The following is a 17,635-nucleotide window of genomic DNA, read 5'->3' as shown; positions in this document are numbered from 1 at the left end:
TTCAGTCCCTACAGAACATAAATGAGCACAGTAACCCTTCAACAAATAGAGGCTTCATACTTCCAACTTTATCTCTTCCTCACATAGATTCCCAAGTCCCTCAACATATCAACTAACCTAAACACATAAACAACAACAAATAAGTAACAAATAAGTAACACAAATATTGGTCAACATTTTAGATTATAATAAATAAACAATCCTTTTTAACATCCTAAACGTTGAACAATGTCAAAGTCAAAGTTATGAAGTTTTCCCGTGGGTATTAAGAGAGAGTACTTTTAATTCCGATGTACGCGGCCTATACGGAACAGTCCGTGACGATTTTCCTAACCTTCCTGGCCACCCCAATATTTGAACCTGCGACCTTTGCAAGAGTTAAAGGCCCAAGGCTATCTTGGGATGGTTTAATATAAACATTTTATATCTACAAAATTAACTTATTGCATAAAAAATCATGTTATATATAGCACTTTTGTGAACAAGTCAGCAACTTAAACTTTCAGAGTCAGCCTACACCATTATTGATCAAACTCGATCGAACCTTTTCTATAACGAAATGTACACGATAAACATTAAAGCTTTAAATGAGGTGTCATAGAAGAGAAAGGAGAGGTCGTATGTGTGAAGTGGAACGAAAACCCTAATCTTGCGTGAAATGACTAAGTGTTTATTTTCATCATACTAATTATTTGTTCCAAATGGAACATCTTGCTGATATTATACTAATATACTATTTTAAAAAATGCCCCTTGCCCTTCCGAGGTTACTGTTCGGATTGTCAACACAAAAACCTATATTCGTCTTTCATCAATCTCGAAGGATTCAAATGGAGACAACGTCACTCCTCACATCTAAAGCACGTTGCCGACAATACATGATACTAAAACTCACTCAAAACAACCATTAATTGTTTAATATTTTCAATAATTAACATAACAAAGGATAATCTAGGAACTAGTGGTACTCATCCCCTTTAGTGCATCACCAAACGTAAGAGATGATGAAGGGATAATCTAGGACTATGTACCTTTTTACAGAACTTTGATTGAATCTAATCAACTGATACTGGTCTGTTTCAGTGATGTCAATGATCGTCTTCTTTTACCACTTTCAGCCTGGGGCCCATTACAGTGGGGCCAAAAGTATTTCCTGAAATAAGAAATAAACTTTCATTACAAACACTAACCACGATGCAGTGTACCTCTTTCTTACGTAAATCCAAATAGATTTATATGCACCTTGCAAAGAAATTGACATATAAAGACCAGTGTTGCAGAACTCGGAACTACTCGTTGAGTACTCGGTCAAACTCAGTCAAACTTGGTCAAACTTGGCCAAAACTCGGGATAACTCGGAAAATCGGTGAAAACTCGGAAAACTAGTCAAAGTTGGTCAAAAATCGGTCAAAATCAAACTTAGTCAACATCCGAGTACTCTCCGAGTTGCCGAGTACTCCCTAAAAATTCCCGGCCCAGTACTCCATGAGTAACGATTTTTGCAACCTTGATAAAGACAAATGCCAAAAGTTAGAGGGCCCAATTTATAAACATTGCAAACAAGGATTGGGAACGGACCAAACTGGTATGACTAAATTCAAACCATAAGAAAAGGCTATTAGGTCAATAAAGTTTGTTCAAAATTCAATAAGACATTTAGTTATGAGAGTTCTGAAATCTAAAAATTTTGCAAATCGAACAGCAATAAAAAAAACAAAGTTACAACTATCAAAGAGTCAAATGAACACACCATTTTGAAGTATGCAGAAATATGCTAGACACGTTATTAGTGCTTTTCTTTGGACACACCATTTTGAACTCTTCCATCAAAGCCATAATATGGAACTTCAACCATTGGTGTCGGAATAGGGCGTCCCCCAAAGTCTTCCGGAAAAGCTTCAAAATCGAGGCCAAAGTTGAACTTGACAACGCAATTAGTATGATGTGGAAGGGCATACATTGAAGCAGCAGGATAGTAACGCCCACCGTTTAGATCCTTGAATGCAGACCCTTGACATATTCCATTTAAAAAAAAAAACATATTTCACTTCCTGCACAATAAAATAATATTTTATCTCTTAGTACAACATGATATATTGATAATACTTCCTGCTTCAGAAAATAAAAGAAAACAGTCTATAAATATAATGATATTGCAATCATCGTCAGGTATGATGTGTTGTCCTTTACAACAGATAACCCCTTTCTTATCTATGAACTTTTACCAATGCCAACTCTCTTTAATGCAGTTCTCCCAAATATATACATTTCCATATGAGAAAATCATAATTAAAGCATACAATATCCTTTTAAAGAAAATTGATGCTTTAAGTAATATGTTTACTCCTTCCTAAATAGATACAATCACTGAAGTAGTGTTACAAAAGCCGCTTCCTGTAACCGTCAAGGCGGCAAAGAGACTTCCCCAACTCGTTTCAGTCAAAGTCGGTCAAAAAGTCAGTCAACACGGTATAATTTGTTCAATTAGACCTGCCATACTCGACCTTATCTCTGTTCAAGTCTCCGTACATTCTTACGATCTAGTGATACCTCAATTCTAAATCATCAGCATATAATGTTCTTAATTGACCTACTTCTCCCCTAATTAAAACCATTATCTCTCCATGTGCATTCCTTACACCAAAAATCCTGATTAAAAGATGAATAAGCTTTCCTGGTAGACTACTTAGATTGATATATAGTATAGTAAGTTGTTTTATCATTAACAAAATCAGTTAATCTGTTACGATTTACAAATTTTAAGAAGATAATTATACAAGAAGATACTAGTACAGCCTGTAACCCATGTATCAGGCAGAGCTCAATCAAGCTTGACGACAGAAAAAAAGTTAATCACGTAATGATGAGATGTTTCAAATTTGAAGCATGTAATAGTGCAAAAAAGCAACTAAACTACAACCTAATAACAGATGGCAATCAATCATAAAATCATAACAAACACGAGCAAACATGCTAATTAACAATAGAGGACAAAACCTATATGAAGAACACGAGAAATGATTTTCTACTCAACCAAATCAATTAATAGCATTGCATTATAAGAAGCACAAAGGTCCAAATATCTCAATTAGACATCAGTAAACAGATGAACAATCACAAACCTGGCACAACTTTAGCATTGCATTAACACATACCCAAATCATAAGTGCGTACTTTGTATGTCTGTAAGGTTTCGCTTTGCATAGTTCACACCTCTCTGTCAACGACATGTTCTTGGTTGTTATAATGATTTTGCTTCCTTGATTAAAACCTTTGTTTCCCAGTAAAGCGTCCAACTGCTCTATACTATCAATATCGTCAAGAACTATCAACACTTTATTAGAGGCTACAGAAACATCATGAACTTGAATTGAATTTGCTTTTGAAATATCATTACAAAGTTGAGTTTGTAAATCAAGCAATCCATTAATTTGCGCAGCACACTTCCTACTGATATCTTCAACGATGCTGCTTCTATCGAACTTGCGACAATATGAGTAATAAATATATTTGGCTAAAGTTGACTTTCCAATCCCACCCATACCATAAATACTAAGAATGTCGACGGTATGTGATGATCCGTCTTTCAACCATGAACTGACGTATTCAATTGCATCCACCTTCCCAATAAGTAGCGGTAAACTAGTCCTTACGGGTACATGTATTCTTTTGGAAAGTTCTTTAACAATTTCTTTAATGACCTCAGTCTCTAGCCTGAAAATTAATTTTCCACAGAGAACCTTCAATTAGATTTTTTTTTTATTTTGGCAAAAACAAAAACTTTATAACTAAACCAATGACAACAACCACCACACAAATATAGCAGATCTAAGAACATTAAACCTAACCCAAACAAGACAACAACCTTCGATGAGATCGTATACATTTAGCAGGATATTAAATGGTACTAATGAATTAGTGGTTAATTTTCACATAGTGCATTTAAATTCGGTGGTAACTTCATTAGGTGCATCGAGCATCCATCATACTCAAATCAGATCTTACAAACTTGGATTCTATATAAACAAAAATTGTACTCCTATTTATATATAGTCAGATCAGATAATTAAATACGAAAAAAAAAAAGCTAAAACTAAAAATCGTGATAATCCAGCACACAAAGTTGACCGGATTGTCAACCCCATCAATTGTATTAAAAAAAATGGAAAGAAAGTAGTTTACCTGCCCTTTACACTTGAGCCAGTTAAATTAGAAACGTTTGTAAGTGCTTCCTTCCATATTTCTATCTTCTCTGCTAATACTCTTTTTTTCTCTACATCTGTCTCTGCTTCCATCTTCTTTGTATGTGCAGCCATTGCATCTCCGAAGCTGTTTTGTTGCTTCCTGACATCGGTGGGCTCGACATGATAGAAAATGGGGATGACAATTTGTTTGAAGTTCTTATGTCGGTCAAGAATCAAAAAAAGTTCATCAAGGCACCATGTTGAAGAAGCATAATTCTTGGACAACACGATAACAGAAGCCGTGGATGATTTGATTGCATTCTCCAATTCCGGTTTCAAGTAACGCCCGGTTGGAATCACATCTTTGTCCAAAAAGGTTTTGAGATTGGCACGTTCAAGGGCTTGGTGGAGGTGATTCGTGAAGTTAAGACGAGTATCTAGACCACGAAAGCTCAAAAATACGTCATACTTTTCATCATGATTATCATTCGATGAGTTTTTTTTAAAAATATCTGTGAGAATAACCATTGAGAGTAATTGAGAATTGAGTTACAACTATAACATAATTTGCATTGGATCCATAAAACCGTGTTTTTTTATTCCAAGTCAACAACTACTTTTCATATGGAAATTACCACAAAACTTACAAAAATAATAATGTCAGATGTAGACTATATATGTGTCCCAAAAGTTTTTATAATAAAAATCTTTGGATCCAAAAGGAAACAACGGATCAAGAATGTGTGATCTAAAATGTATTCAAATGCATACAAACTTCATATTACAGTTAATTATTACTAGAGAACTAACATAAACAAACAATATTGTTGATTGTAACATAACTTGTAAGTACTACTCCGTTGAAGATAGAAAGATTTTGTATTTGTTATTCATCATAGTTAACAGTCTCCTTTGCAGTTAACATGTCAAATAATTGTATATTCTCTTAAATAAGTAAACCATAAGTCTCCTAAATACGTAGCTTCATAAATCAAGAATGGGCACACAAACAAATGATGATCCATACAGGAAAGGCCTAAATCTGGGCACAGATACACAGTTAAACAAATAACCACCGGATGATATACACACATACAAAAGTTTTAATAATATTGATTAACCTAAAACCCGATATCTTATATTGATACACATTTTACACATTCAGTCCCTAAACAACATAAATGAGCACAGGAAACCCTTCAACTAATGGAGGCTTCATACTTCCAACTTTATCTCCTCCTCGCATAGCTTCCCAAGTCACTCAACATATCAACTATTTACTTTTAACCTAAACATATAAATCAACAACAAAATAAGTAACACAAATATCGGTCAACATTTAGAGTATATTTTAAAAAAAAAAAAAAAAAAAAAAAAAAAAACTTTTTCCAAATCCCCTTAATTTAAACGTTGTTCAAAGTTAAAGTCAAATGTTTGAAGTTTTCCCTGTTCGGGTTGAGGAAAAGTATTTGTAACTCTCATGTACACGGCGCCGCCTATTCGAAACAATCTATCCGTTTTCCCAACCTTCCCTTGCCACCCCAATACATGAACCTACTACATTTATGAGTTTAGGGTCCCAACCATTGTGCTATCTTCGGATGGTTTAATAATAGTTGAACATATCTACAAAATTAACTTATTGCATAAAAATTCATGTTAAGCAAAAATATAGCACTTTGTGAACATGTCAGCAACTTGCACTATTTTGATCAAACTTGAGTTATGTTAAACTGGCCAATAAAAAAGCTTTAAACGATCTCAAAAGTTTGTGCTCTACCATTCCCAAATGAGGTGTCGTAAAAGAGAAAGGAGAGGTCGTATGTGTGAAGTGGACCTAAAACCCTAATCCTACGTGAAAAGACTAATTAAGGGTTTATTATCATCATACTAATTATTATTATTTGTTCCAAATGGGACAACTTACTGATATTTTAACTAATAACACAAAACCCTAGTTAATCTCGAAGAATTAATATGGAGACAACAGCACTCCACACATGTAGAGTTCGTTGCTGACAAAACATCAACATGTTAAGTGAACAGGCCAAGATAATAGGTTACGCTAAGCAGGATATTTATAACAGTTAAGTCTTAAAGTTGGATAGCTACTTAAGTCTATGACTAATAAACTACAACTCACTCAGAGAAACCATTAATTGTTTAAATCTTCAGCAATTAACATTACACTATATCATACAAATGATAATCTAGAAACTAGTGGTACATACCCCCCCTTTTATTGAAGGATACAAGACTATGTACCTTTTTACAGAATCTCTTTCCATGATTGAAACTTAATCAACTGATACTTGTCTGTTTCAGCAACGTCAATGATCATCTTCTTTTACCACTTTCAGCCTGGGGCCCATTACAGTGGCACCAAAAGTATTTCCTGAAAAAGCAAAAACAAAACTTGCATCACAAAAAATAACCACGATGCAGTGTTCCTCTTTCTTAAGTACAATTAAATAGATTTGTACGCCCCGTGCAAAGAAATTGACATATAAAGACCAGTGTTGCAGAACTCGAGATTACTTGGAGAGTATCAGGGAGCAATCGGCAAGTACTCGTTCAAACTCAGTCAAACTCAGTCAAACTTGTTCAAAATCAGTCAAAACTCAGTCAAAACTCGGTCAAACTTGACCAAAACTCGGGATTACTCGAAAAATCGGTCAAAACTCGCGATACTCGCTAAATTAGTAAAGTCAAACTTAGTCAACAACCGAGTAAGTACTCCCGAACTTGCCAAGTATTCCCTAAAAAATTCCCGACCGAGTACTCCATGAGTAACGATTTTTGCAACCTTGATAAAGACAAATGACAAAAGTAAGAGGGCCCAACTTATAAACAGGGAACGGCCCAAACTGCTATGACTAAATTCAAACCATAAAAAAAACTGCTAGGTCAATAAAGTTTGCTCTAAATTCAATAATACATTAAGTTATGTGAGTTCTAAAATCCGAATATTTTGCAAATCGTACATCAATAAGTAAGAAATACTTTTTGAACACACCATTTGAACTCTTCAATCAAAGCCATGATATGGAACTTCAACCATTGGTGTTGGAATAGGGCGCCCACCAAAGTCCTTCGGAAAGGCTTCAAAATCGGGGCCGAAGCTGAATTTGACAACGCAATTAGTCTGATGTGGAAGAGTATACATTGAAGCGGCGGGATAGTAACGCCCACCGTTGAGACCCTTGAATGCAGACCCTTGACATATTCCATTTTAAAAAAAAAAACATATTTCACTTCCTGCTCAATAAAATTATATTTTCTCTCTTAGTACTACATGATAATCAAATAATCAGATTTGGATAAATTAGAAATTCCAAAATGGATTAACCATAATTTGAAGTAATGATAACATTTACAAACTGAACACATAAAACGAAGGAAGTACTGTAGTATATATTGTTGAGATTATCTACTTGCGTAATTCAAAATTGCTTTCCAAGTGTGTCACAACTTAAACAATCAAGTATAAAATTTGCTATTGAACAAAACAAAATTGACCCATTTAAGAAATTCAGTTCCCACAGATTAGACTAAAGAGGTATCTTCCTAAAGTAACTTATAGTGGACAATAAGAAAAGTAGATGCACCTGCATCAAATACTATAGTACACCAAAAAGATCGAGCTCAACAACAATATAACGGTTTTACTGAAAATCTTTTATAATGGACTTTCTTAGGTAAAAATCAAATTATAAGATATAGAGAGAGATCGGATATTATGGTAATACTTCATGCTTCAAAATATAAAAGAAAACAGTCTATAAAAAAGATGATATTGCAATCATCATCAAGTATGATGAGTTGTCCTTTAAAACAGATCTCCCTTTCTTATCTATGAATCTTTTAGCAATGTCAGCTGTCTTTAATACAGTTCTACCACATATATCGATGACCATCTGAGATAATCTTCATTAAAGCATACAATCAACTTGGTTGTAGTAACAATAGAAGACATAACCTATATCAAGTTTGAAAAACACGAAAAATGATTTTCTAAAATAAACCAAATCAATTAACAGCACTGCATCAGCATATACCCAAATCATAAGAAGCACAAAGGTCCAAATAGCTCAATTAGACAACAGCAAACAGTAAACAGATAGATAGTTACAAACCTGGCAAAACTTTAGCGAGTTCTTCTTTAGCATCTGCAGCCTAATTTGGCCCTTATACGTAACCAACTGTGGTTGTTACGGTGCATACTCGTTCCCATCTGGCAAATTAATATAAAAACCCAATTACATCACCTTCAACATATCCTTGATCCCCATACTTTACCTCAAAGCTTTATGCACTTTACTCCCATCAATATCTCTATACCCATAACTATTCCCATCCTATCCAACTGGCGCCTGTAAATATGCCTTTTCGGTTGACCACCCAAGTCTGGTATGCCCTTAATTTCAAAATACCAATCAAGCTCCATCCATCACACCTCTAGTAGCCCTAACCATTCTATACCCTTTACACCTCCCTGCACTGTACCTATCTTCACTCAATACCACTTTTTCGGCATTATAAACTTTTGATAAATAAATTTTCATATCCGCAGAATCATCATTCTTATCGGCGTACCTATGAATCGGTGCAATTAAAACAGAATCCTCTGTTGTTTGAGCAGTAGCAGTTGTGGTACTTTTGGTCCTCCTTTCCCCCTTTCGTGATGCTGGTTTCGTCTACACGCTGTTTGATTTACTCTTACTTTTCTTCTTCTTACAGTTACTTGATTTGTTACCTTTTGGTTTTGCAATTTCCGGTAGTATTGGCGTAACCAGTTTTGCTGCAGCTACATCAATAGACATTTCATCCTCTTCATCCGGTTCTGGTACGAGTGATGATATGCTTTTAATTTTTACACTACTGGTTCGTCGTTATCTGATATGTACTCCCTGAATTCTGAACTGAATAGAGGACTCACTTGTTACACAATGAAAACTACAGAAATTAGAAACAAGCCTTGAACAATGTAACAAATTTTTTAATTGAATTACTCAATTAGGGTTACAAGAATTGAGGGAAAGAAGAATACAATTTGACTGAATGACTAAATATGTTACTGAACTAGCTACTTATGACACCAGGTAGCTAATAACAGAATCTGTTGTACAACTGTTTCTCTGGCCTAATTGAACTTGATTGTAACTAACGCATGTGACCTGTACATATCATTATCCTCCAGATCGTCTTTGGAGGATATGACTTTGGTGAAATTAGGTGAGCGTTTAGGGTTTGGTTCAATGTCTGAGAGTTCTTCAGATTGAAGTGGATCATCTTGGTGCCGGAATCTGTGTCAGGAGTTGCGGAGGTCGTAGATGTGGTCATAATTTTAGTGGTTAGGGTTTCGTCAACGACTGTAGTGGTGAGTTCACGTTTTTGGATCCATCATTGGTCATCATGATCGTCCATTGTTTCCTCGTAAAGCGTCCAACTAGAAACTGAAACGGGAAAAGAAAACCAAGAGGCGAATTTGAATTTGAAACGCAACCTGAAAACGGAAAATAAGAAATTGAATCCTAAGATATGTTAAAAGTGTGTTTTTTTTTATAAATGAAATGAAATGAAGGGAAGGGAAGGAGAATGAAGGAGAGGTAACTCAACCTTTCATTGAAAGGAAGAGATGAAGAGTAAAATACTCATTCATTCTCCGCCCTTTCTTTCCTGTAAAAGCTACAAATCAATTCCTTTCTTTCAAAATACTCAAAGTCTAAGGTTGCATTCTCGAGCTTTTTTGTGAAAGAAAAGAAAGGAGTTGGAGGGGGACTAGATTAGTTATGGATTCTTAGTTTTTTAGGGATGAAAGGGGAGGGGAGGAGAGTAAAGGAATAAAGGGAAGAGTAGAAGGGTTTTTTGTTTAGATCATTATCCGCCCAATTTTGAGCTTATTGGGATGGATAAGAGTTGTTACATATCTTAAAGACAATTTTGTCCTCTTACTTTTGACTTCTTTACATCTCAAAACTCTATAAGTTGTACTCCTAACTTAACTTGCACTCAAAATATACAGAATTGTTATAATACATCAATTATTGAAGTAGAAGTCAAGAAATGGTGGCTAACAATTTTATATAATTCACAAAAGTCAAATATGTAACACTCTTTGTAGTATAAATATGCATCAATATGTACAAGATAAACACACCATTCTAATATACTTACATCAAGTATTATACTTCTTTCTCTCCATTATAATCTTTGTTCTTACACTTCATTATTAGTATTCTTAATCAAGAATCAAACCACTAAAGGTAGTTATAAGCCTACTGAATTATAACACGTTATCAGCACGAAGTGCTCCGTATAATCAAGGTTTATCTAAGTAAGCACGAGTCACTAATCAAGGCAAGTGTTCAAGTCCGGCAGTACGCTGCTTCGGACCGGTGTACCCTGGGAACAGAGGAAGAATCTGTTTAAGGGAATTGTGTCAAACACAAGCCCGGTTCAACCCTTCAATCGGTTAGATCGTTTTAACTTTCTCTTTTTGATTGATTATATGCTTGGATATTTCAATTTCGTATACATATTTACTTACAAACTTAAACAGATTCGTTATACGAAATTGATATTTTTATAATCAGATCACGAAACTATGATTAAAACGGACATGTTAAGACACCTCACGTGTACGAAGCAGATTTTGATCTAAACTAAGGATTTAATTTTATTTTGTCATAAGAAACATACACGAAACTGAATAATATCCGCTGCTATATATCTCGTACTGTTTTTGATTAGATTTAATTCAATCTTGATTCAGTTTAAGTTTACTTTGCTTAAACATGCTACTGTTTTGCAAGTATGCTTCATATGTTTACATATAAACTGCACCTTATATGTTTTGTTTTTCCGCTCTTTATGAATGTTTCTGCGATATGTATGTGATGTTAAAGGCTAATTTACATGCTAATTTTTAAATGTTGTTTACTGAAATTTATAAACCGCTGATATTTTGATTCGCTTTTATAAACAACTGTTCAATTATAAAGTTTGTGTTATATGATATGAATGTAACTGATTGCTTATCCGAAATTGATAAAGTGGGTTATTAATTCGGTCGGTGATAAACCGTTTTAATATGCCGTGATTGTTTATATGCGACTTTATTATGCTTTGCGGGTATGATCTGATCACTACTTTTGTGAGTATGTTTATACAATTGGTTCGATCTATTTTCGTTGCTATATAACATTGGAGCAGATTACGCATATGTGATTATTCTCCTTTTTGTATATCGAGATGCTATTTAGACGACCTTCCATTCTTGCACATTATCGATGCCTTAATCATGTTTGATCAAATTGTTTTGTAGCCTTTGGAGATGTTTGAACTGTATAATATGTTATTAATAATTTTATGCATTATTAATTTTGAGTTCAACTTTGTTATTAATAATTAATATTAATATATGATATATGATATGCATCATTGTGTTATGAGATGAGTTCATTGAATAATTGATTTTTTTACATCGATTAAGTTGAATGATTATTAAAATGATGCTACTCTATTTTATAAAAGTTAAAAGATATGCTTTGATCGAGATTCCTTTTATAAATAACATTAGTATAGAATTAGTATGTTTGCCTTATATGGAGTAACAGATTGAGGTGAAACATATGTATTATTATATTATAATATAATTATAATATATCTTCTATGCTTGTATGGATAAAAACTTGTGGACTATTTGAAATAATATATCCATTTCGATTATATAGATCGAAATAAGTGAACTTTTGATTTTGTATATATCATGAGTGATTATATAGAGATATGGATTGGTATATTATTTTAAACTATTAATCTTGGAATGCGTTTTTATGATACGAGTTTAATACAACCATCATTGTATGAACTTTTGAATGTATATAATGTATACAAATTGAAAGCATTCATTACTTGTGTGCGGCAAACATATTCTGTGTACTGTTTAATTCAGATTTAGTAAATTGTTGTATCTCAATATTCTGAATGGAATCTCAGCCTCGATCATGAGATTTAATAATACAGTTACTATCGCGTTTGTTGCACCGTTTTCTAACGTGGTGTTTTCTCATGTTGAGATACCTGAGAAGTTCACCGGTGGGAACTTCAAGCGTTGGCATCAAAAGATGTTCTTTTGTCTGACTACGCTGAACCTAGTGAGGTACTTGACTGAACCTTGCGAGGTTCTTGGTTGAACCACTCCCCAAGTTAAATGAAAGGGAAGATGATACTCAAATTGTGAGCGCAATTAAAGTTTGGAATCATTTGAATTCTTTGTGCGAAACTATTTCTTGAATACATAAACATCTTATTTAGCTCTACAAATAAGTCCCAAAAGAAAAGAAAGCGAGAGTGAATCTGTTGAAAAATCTTGATTAAATAAACCCTGAGCTACCTTGAGACTTGAATGGTTTGAATTTTCTAAGATGCCTAGCTTGTTATGTATCACTCATAAATAAATAATTTTAGACCATAACGCATATGATGAAAAGCGCAGCACATATGATTAAAATGATATATTGTAAAAAGCGCATATGATGAAAAGCGCAGCGCATATGATTAAAAGCGCATATGATTAAAAGCGCATATGGTGAAAAGGATATATGATGAAAAGCACATATGGTGATTAATGAAAAAGCACATATGGTGATTAATGAAAAGCACATACGGTGATTAATGAAAAAGCACATATAGTGATTAATGAAAAAGCACATATGGTGATTAATGAAAAGCACATATGGTGATTAATGAAAAGCACATATGGTGATTAATGAAAAATACATTGAGAAAGAATCACCAATGTTTTTTGAAAGAATTCAAGATGATATATATGAGGACATGCAAATTTACATGCTGCGATATTATTTCACATTAGACAAAGTGCAACTCATAAATATTCTCCCCTACAACTTGATTTTGGCCGAGAGCCAAATATTTCCCACCATTAGAACATTTGATTGTGTAGTGTATGTTCTAGTTGCACAACCACAACGCACTAAAATGGGTCCTCAAAGGAGGATGGGGATATATATATTAAATATGAAACATCTTCAATTATAAGATATATTGAACCTATAACGGGTGATGTTTTTACAGCACGTTTTGCTGATTGTCACTTTAATGAAACATTCCCTATATTAGGGGGAGAAATGAAAAATAAAGAAAAAGATGCTTCATGATGTGAACATCAATTAAGGTATATAGAACTAGCACAAAAGAATGCGAAAAGAAAGTTAAAAAAATAATGCATATGCAAGAACTTGCAAATAAACTACCTGATGCATTTACAGATACAAAAAGAAGTGAATAAATCATATATACCAGCAGTAAATGCTTCAGTTAGAATTGAAATTCTAAAAGCCGAAAATGTCACTCATGAGTCTTTGCCACGCCTGAAACGTGGGAGACCAATTGGTTCCAAAGATAAAAAAAATCCTCGAAAAGAAAAATCAGCTGATAATGAGGTAAAAGAAAGTGTTCAAGAAGAACCACAAATTAATATTCCTTCTGCAGAGGATATTGATAAATGTAAATACATAAATTGCAATAAATTATGCAATAATATGGAATCGAAATGGAATGAAAAATGTTGATGAGAATTTTTCATACAATGACATCATGAATAAAGATGATGAGCTGGAACCAAAATCTGTCATTGAATGTCAAAATAGACATGACTATATACGAGCTGAATTAGAATTGCTCAATAAAAGAAAAGTTTTCGGATAAATCATTTTCACTTTAAAGATGTGAAACGTATGGGACACAAATGAATTTTTACCCGAAAAGGAAATGAGAACAATGAAGTTACAAGGTAAAGCTATACTTGTAACTCAAGATTTTTCTCAAAGACCAGGAATTGTTTATGAGGAAACTTATTCTCTTGTTATGGATGCAATTACTTTTAGATACTTAATCAGCCTCGCAGTTTCTAAAAATTTAGAAATGCATCTCATGGATGTTGTGACTGCTTATCTATATGGATCATTTGATAGTAATATATATATATGTGTATATATATATATGAAGATACCTAAAGGGTTTAAGGTATCAGAAGCATCTAAAAACACAAGGAAATGTATTCCATTAAAGCACAAAGATTTTTATATGGGTTGATACAGTAGTATAACTGATTAAGTGATTACTTGATAAGAAAACGGGTATAAAAATAATCTTATTTGCACATGTGTTCTTATTAAGAAAACAATGTCCGGATATGTGATTGTAAACTGTTTATGTCGATGATCTTAACATCATAGGTACAAATAAAGAGATCCATGAAACCATTCAACTTCTAAAGAAAGAATTTGAAATGAAAGGTCTCGGAAAAACCAAGTATTGCCTTGGTTTGCAGATTGAGCATATGCCTAATGGTTTACTTGTACATCAAACAAACTATATCGAAAAGATTTTAAAACATTTTTAAAGACAAAACCATTGGTTGATATATCACTCAATATTGACACTGATCTATTTTATCCCCGTGAAGATCATGAAGATCTTTACAGATCAAAAGTTCCATATCTTAGTGCAATTGGGGTTATTATGTATTTTATAAATTGTACAAGGCTTGACATTTCTTTGCAGTTAATTTGTTGACAAGGTTCAATTCAACCCCTACAAAAAGACATTGAAATGGGATCAAACCGATATTTTGATACCCTTGAGGAACTGCTAATTTAAAATTATTTTATTCTAACGCTTCGAAACAAGATTTGGTTGATTATGTATATGCAGGTCATTCAACAAATCCTCATAAAGATAAATCTCAAACTTGATATGTATTCCTAAATGGAGGTACCACAAAATCATGGCGTTCTTAAAACAAACACTTGTTGCAACATCATCAAATCATGACGAAGTGATTGCATTATATGAAACTACTCGAAAATGTTTTTGGACTAGAACGCGATAAAAGTCCAACAACTATCTATGAAGATAATGCAGCTTGCATAGCACAGATGAAAGAAGGGTATATCAAAAGTGACCGAACAAAACACATACCCCCTAGATTCTTCTCATACACTCAAGGTCTCATTAAGGACAACCAGATTGAAATGAGATATGTACAATCCAACAAAAACTCTGCCGATCTTTTCACCAAAGCACTCTCAACTGCTATTTTCAGAACACACGTTCACAATATTGGCATGAGGCTTGTTCAAAAGATGTAACAACTCAGCGATGTCTACTTGAGGGGGAGTCAACTCTATGCTGCACTCTTTTTCCCTTAGCTAAAGTTTTTTCCCACTGGGTTTTCTTTAGCAAGGTTTTTAACGAGGCAGTACTAGTTGCTCTCTAATAAAATTGTCATCCAAGGGGGAGTGTTATAATACATCAATTATTGAAGTAGAAGTCAAGAAATGGTGGCTAACAATTTTATATAATTCACAAAAGTCAAATATGTAACACTCTTTGTAGTATAAATATGCATCAATATGTACAAGATAAACACACCATTCTAATATACTTACATCAAGTATTATACTTCTTTCTCTCCATTATAATCTTTGTTCTTACACTTCATTATTAGTATTCTTAATCAAGAATCAAACCACTAAAGGTAGTTATAAGCCTACTGAATTATAACAAGAATATTACTCGTGCACTACAACAAATTTGATATTTAAGCATGCATAAATGTACACACTTTTAAGAAATGTGTATTTTTTTGTTAAATTTCCCACACTTGTAAATATGTGTAAATGTATTACACTTATAAGTGTAGAATATCATTATAGTTTCACACATAAAAATGTAGAGAAAAAAGTTCACACTAATTTGTGTGTAAAATTATAATTATAACCACACTTAAGAGTGTTAAGTTGATTTTGTCGCACATGATTTGTTCACGCTCCCCCTTGTGTGAAGAAATGAGGTGTAAGAAATTTTACTCACATTTTTAAATGTGATTAAATTTGTATTTGTACACTAATAAATGTGAACAAACTTTTCCTACAATTTTAAATTTGAAATTTGAATAACATTTAACATTTATAAATGTAACAAACTTATACATATTTATAAGTGTGAGGAATTTGATAAAATGCTCACACTTTCTTACAAGTGTGTAAAAATATGCGTGAACAATTGATAAATTTGTTGTAGTGGTATATTTATTTTTATTTATATTAAATATTAAAATTTAGTATTATATTATATATATACTCCATACTCCATACAATATATACCCCGTAAATAATATTTTGTGTGTGTTATTATTATATTCATTCAAATTAGTTATCGATTATATTTGCCATCTCGAATTTTTAAAGGTGATTTACTTGTTAATATTTATTGTTTATAATACATACAGTAATATAAGATACGGGCTGAGTTTTGCTATAATACGAAGTATACAAACTCTGTATATAATATAGTTGAGTGTATGTTTCGATGAATGTTAATTTACACATAAATGATAACTATAGTCAATGGGTATTATCCTAAAATTGTTTAATTTATTTAATTTTCTTTTTTTTTTTTTTCTATACAACTCAAAAATAAAAATAAATAATTACTTTTATTTCTTTTCTTTCCCTTCTTTACAATTCGAGAATACATTTAAGTTTGTTCATATTACATTCATTTCCATCATTCTACTCTCCTAATTCTTTTCTACTCTTTTCAACTTAAAAAAAAACTCGAGAACACAGTGTAAACGCGAATCAGAAAACGGAAACGAGAATCTGAAAAGTGGAACGTAAATATGAAAATTGAAACGTTTATCATAAAACTTCGATAAACGGGTCTTGACCCAACCCAACCGATCCGGCCCAACCCAACTGACCTGGCCCAACCCGTTCACCCCGGCCCTTTTAAACCTTTTGAAAATTCTCAGACCTTCGACCCATGACCTCTTTCGACCCAACCCCATTCAGGTCTCGACCTAAACCAACCCGACCTTGTGTGTATATAAGAGACATGATAGTTAATTTTTTCAAGCCGTGAACAAATTTAAAGCTCTATCAAAACTGTTGCGTCGTTCACATGAAAAAAGCAAACTATTGCCAAGAAGGTCTAGCTGCCGGACCTACTTCAAGTATTCTTGTGTTTTTTTATTTGTTCTGTTCCTACTCTCTGGTCGTAGTTTTTTTTGTGTTTTGCACTATCTTTGGAGGGGAGGCACATACAGACTTGATAACAGTTACGTCGTAGATTATAATAAGGCTCTGTGTTTGATATTCCACGGTCACTTAAATGTAGAGTGTTGCAGCTGGACGATGTTATTAACGTATCTATTAAAATATATTTCAAAGGGCACATATCGTGTTCGTGTTAAGGCGCGGATTTCTAGGTTAGTTGGTTCTGAGGCAGAACTTATGACAAATCCGTTGCAGCTCAGCCACATATAAATGAAGTACAAAACTTCATTGATGCCCGTTATATTAGTCCTCATGCGTGTTGGAGAATCTTCAATTTTTCCAATACATTTTAGAATGCCGCGGG

General features: G+C 33.4%; 2 protein-coding genes across 4 annotated transcripts; both read right to left on the bottom strand.

The window, feature by feature from the left end:
- Positions 1–243: 243 nt before the first annotated feature.
- On the bottom strand, positions 244–4,711 carry LOC139875013 (disease resistance protein RUN1-like). The gene is made up of 4 exons (XM_071862400.1): positions 4,182–4,711; positions 3,122–3,713; positions 1,750–2,050; positions 244–1,152 (listed from the first exon to the last, which is right to left on the bottom strand). Exons 1-3 carry the CDS (start codon positions 4,709–4,711, stop codon positions 1,934–1,936), a joined length of 1,239 nt encoding a protein of 412 aa, XP_071718501.1. The 3' UTR covers positions 244–1,152; positions 1,750–1,933.
- Positions 4,563–9,949, bottom strand: LOC139876233 (uncharacterized). 3 transcript variants are annotated; one of them, XM_071863519.1, is made up of 4 exons: positions 8,320–9,949; positions 7,200–7,441; positions 6,449–6,578; positions 4,563–4,695 (listed from the first exon to the last, which is right to left on the bottom strand). In XM_071863519.1, exons 1-3 carry the CDS (start codon positions 8,350–8,352, stop codon positions 6,521–6,523), a joined length of 333 nt encoding a protein of 110 aa, XP_071719620.1. In that variant the 5' UTR covers positions 8,353–9,949; the 3' UTR covers positions 4,563–4,695; positions 6,449–6,520. The 3 variants fall into 3 exon arrangements, with proteins under 3 accessions (XP_071719620.1, XP_071719619.1, XP_071719622.1); XM_071863518.1 differs by lacking the exon at positions 4,563–4,695 and adding an exon at positions 5,244–5,471; XM_071863521.1 differs by lacking the exon at positions 4,563–4,695 and adding an exon at positions 5,244–5,471 and having other exon boundaries at positions 7,200–7,399.
- Between the last annotated feature and the right edge of the window lie 7,686 nt (positions 9,950–17,635).

The sequence above is a fragment of the Rutidosis leptorrhynchoides genome, chromosome 11 (genome assembly GCF_046630445.1).
Source record: "Rutidosis leptorrhynchoides isolate AG116_Rl617_1_P2 chromosome 11, CSIRO_AGI_Rlap_v1, whole genome shotgun sequence".
In the NCBI taxonomy this organism is placed as follows: domain Eukaryota; kingdom Viridiplantae; phylum Streptophyta; class Magnoliopsida; order Asterales; family Asteraceae; genus Rutidosis; species Rutidosis leptorrhynchoides.
Note: the sequence above shows the minus strand (reverse complement) of the source record. Positions and strands in the feature narration are given on the sequence as shown.

Coding starts and splice junctions, on each gene's coding strand:
- LOC139876233 (XM_071863519.1), bottom strand. CDS start 8,352: ATGCTAAAGAAGAACTCGCTAAAGTTTTGCCAG. Junction 7,442..8,319: donor ACTCGCTAAAGTTTTGCCAG/GTTTGTAACTAT, acceptor TTTATTGAGCAG/GAAGTGAAATATGTTTTTTT. Junction 6,579..7,199: donor TTGATTGAAGAGTTCAAATG/GTGTGTTCAAAA, acceptor TTGCTTTTTCAG/GAAATACTTTTGGTGCCACT.
- LOC139875013 (XM_071862400.1), bottom strand. CDS start 4,711: ATGGTTATTCTCACAGATATTTTTAAAAAAAACTCATCGAATGATAAT. Junction 3,714..4,181: donor GGCTCAAGTGTAAAGGGCAG/GTAAACTACTTT, acceptor ATTAATTTTCAG/GCTAGAGACTGAGGTCATTA. Junction 2,051..3,121: donor CAATGCTAAAGTTGTGCCAG/GTTTGTGATTGT, acceptor TTTATTGTGCAG/GAAGTGAAATATGTTTTTTT.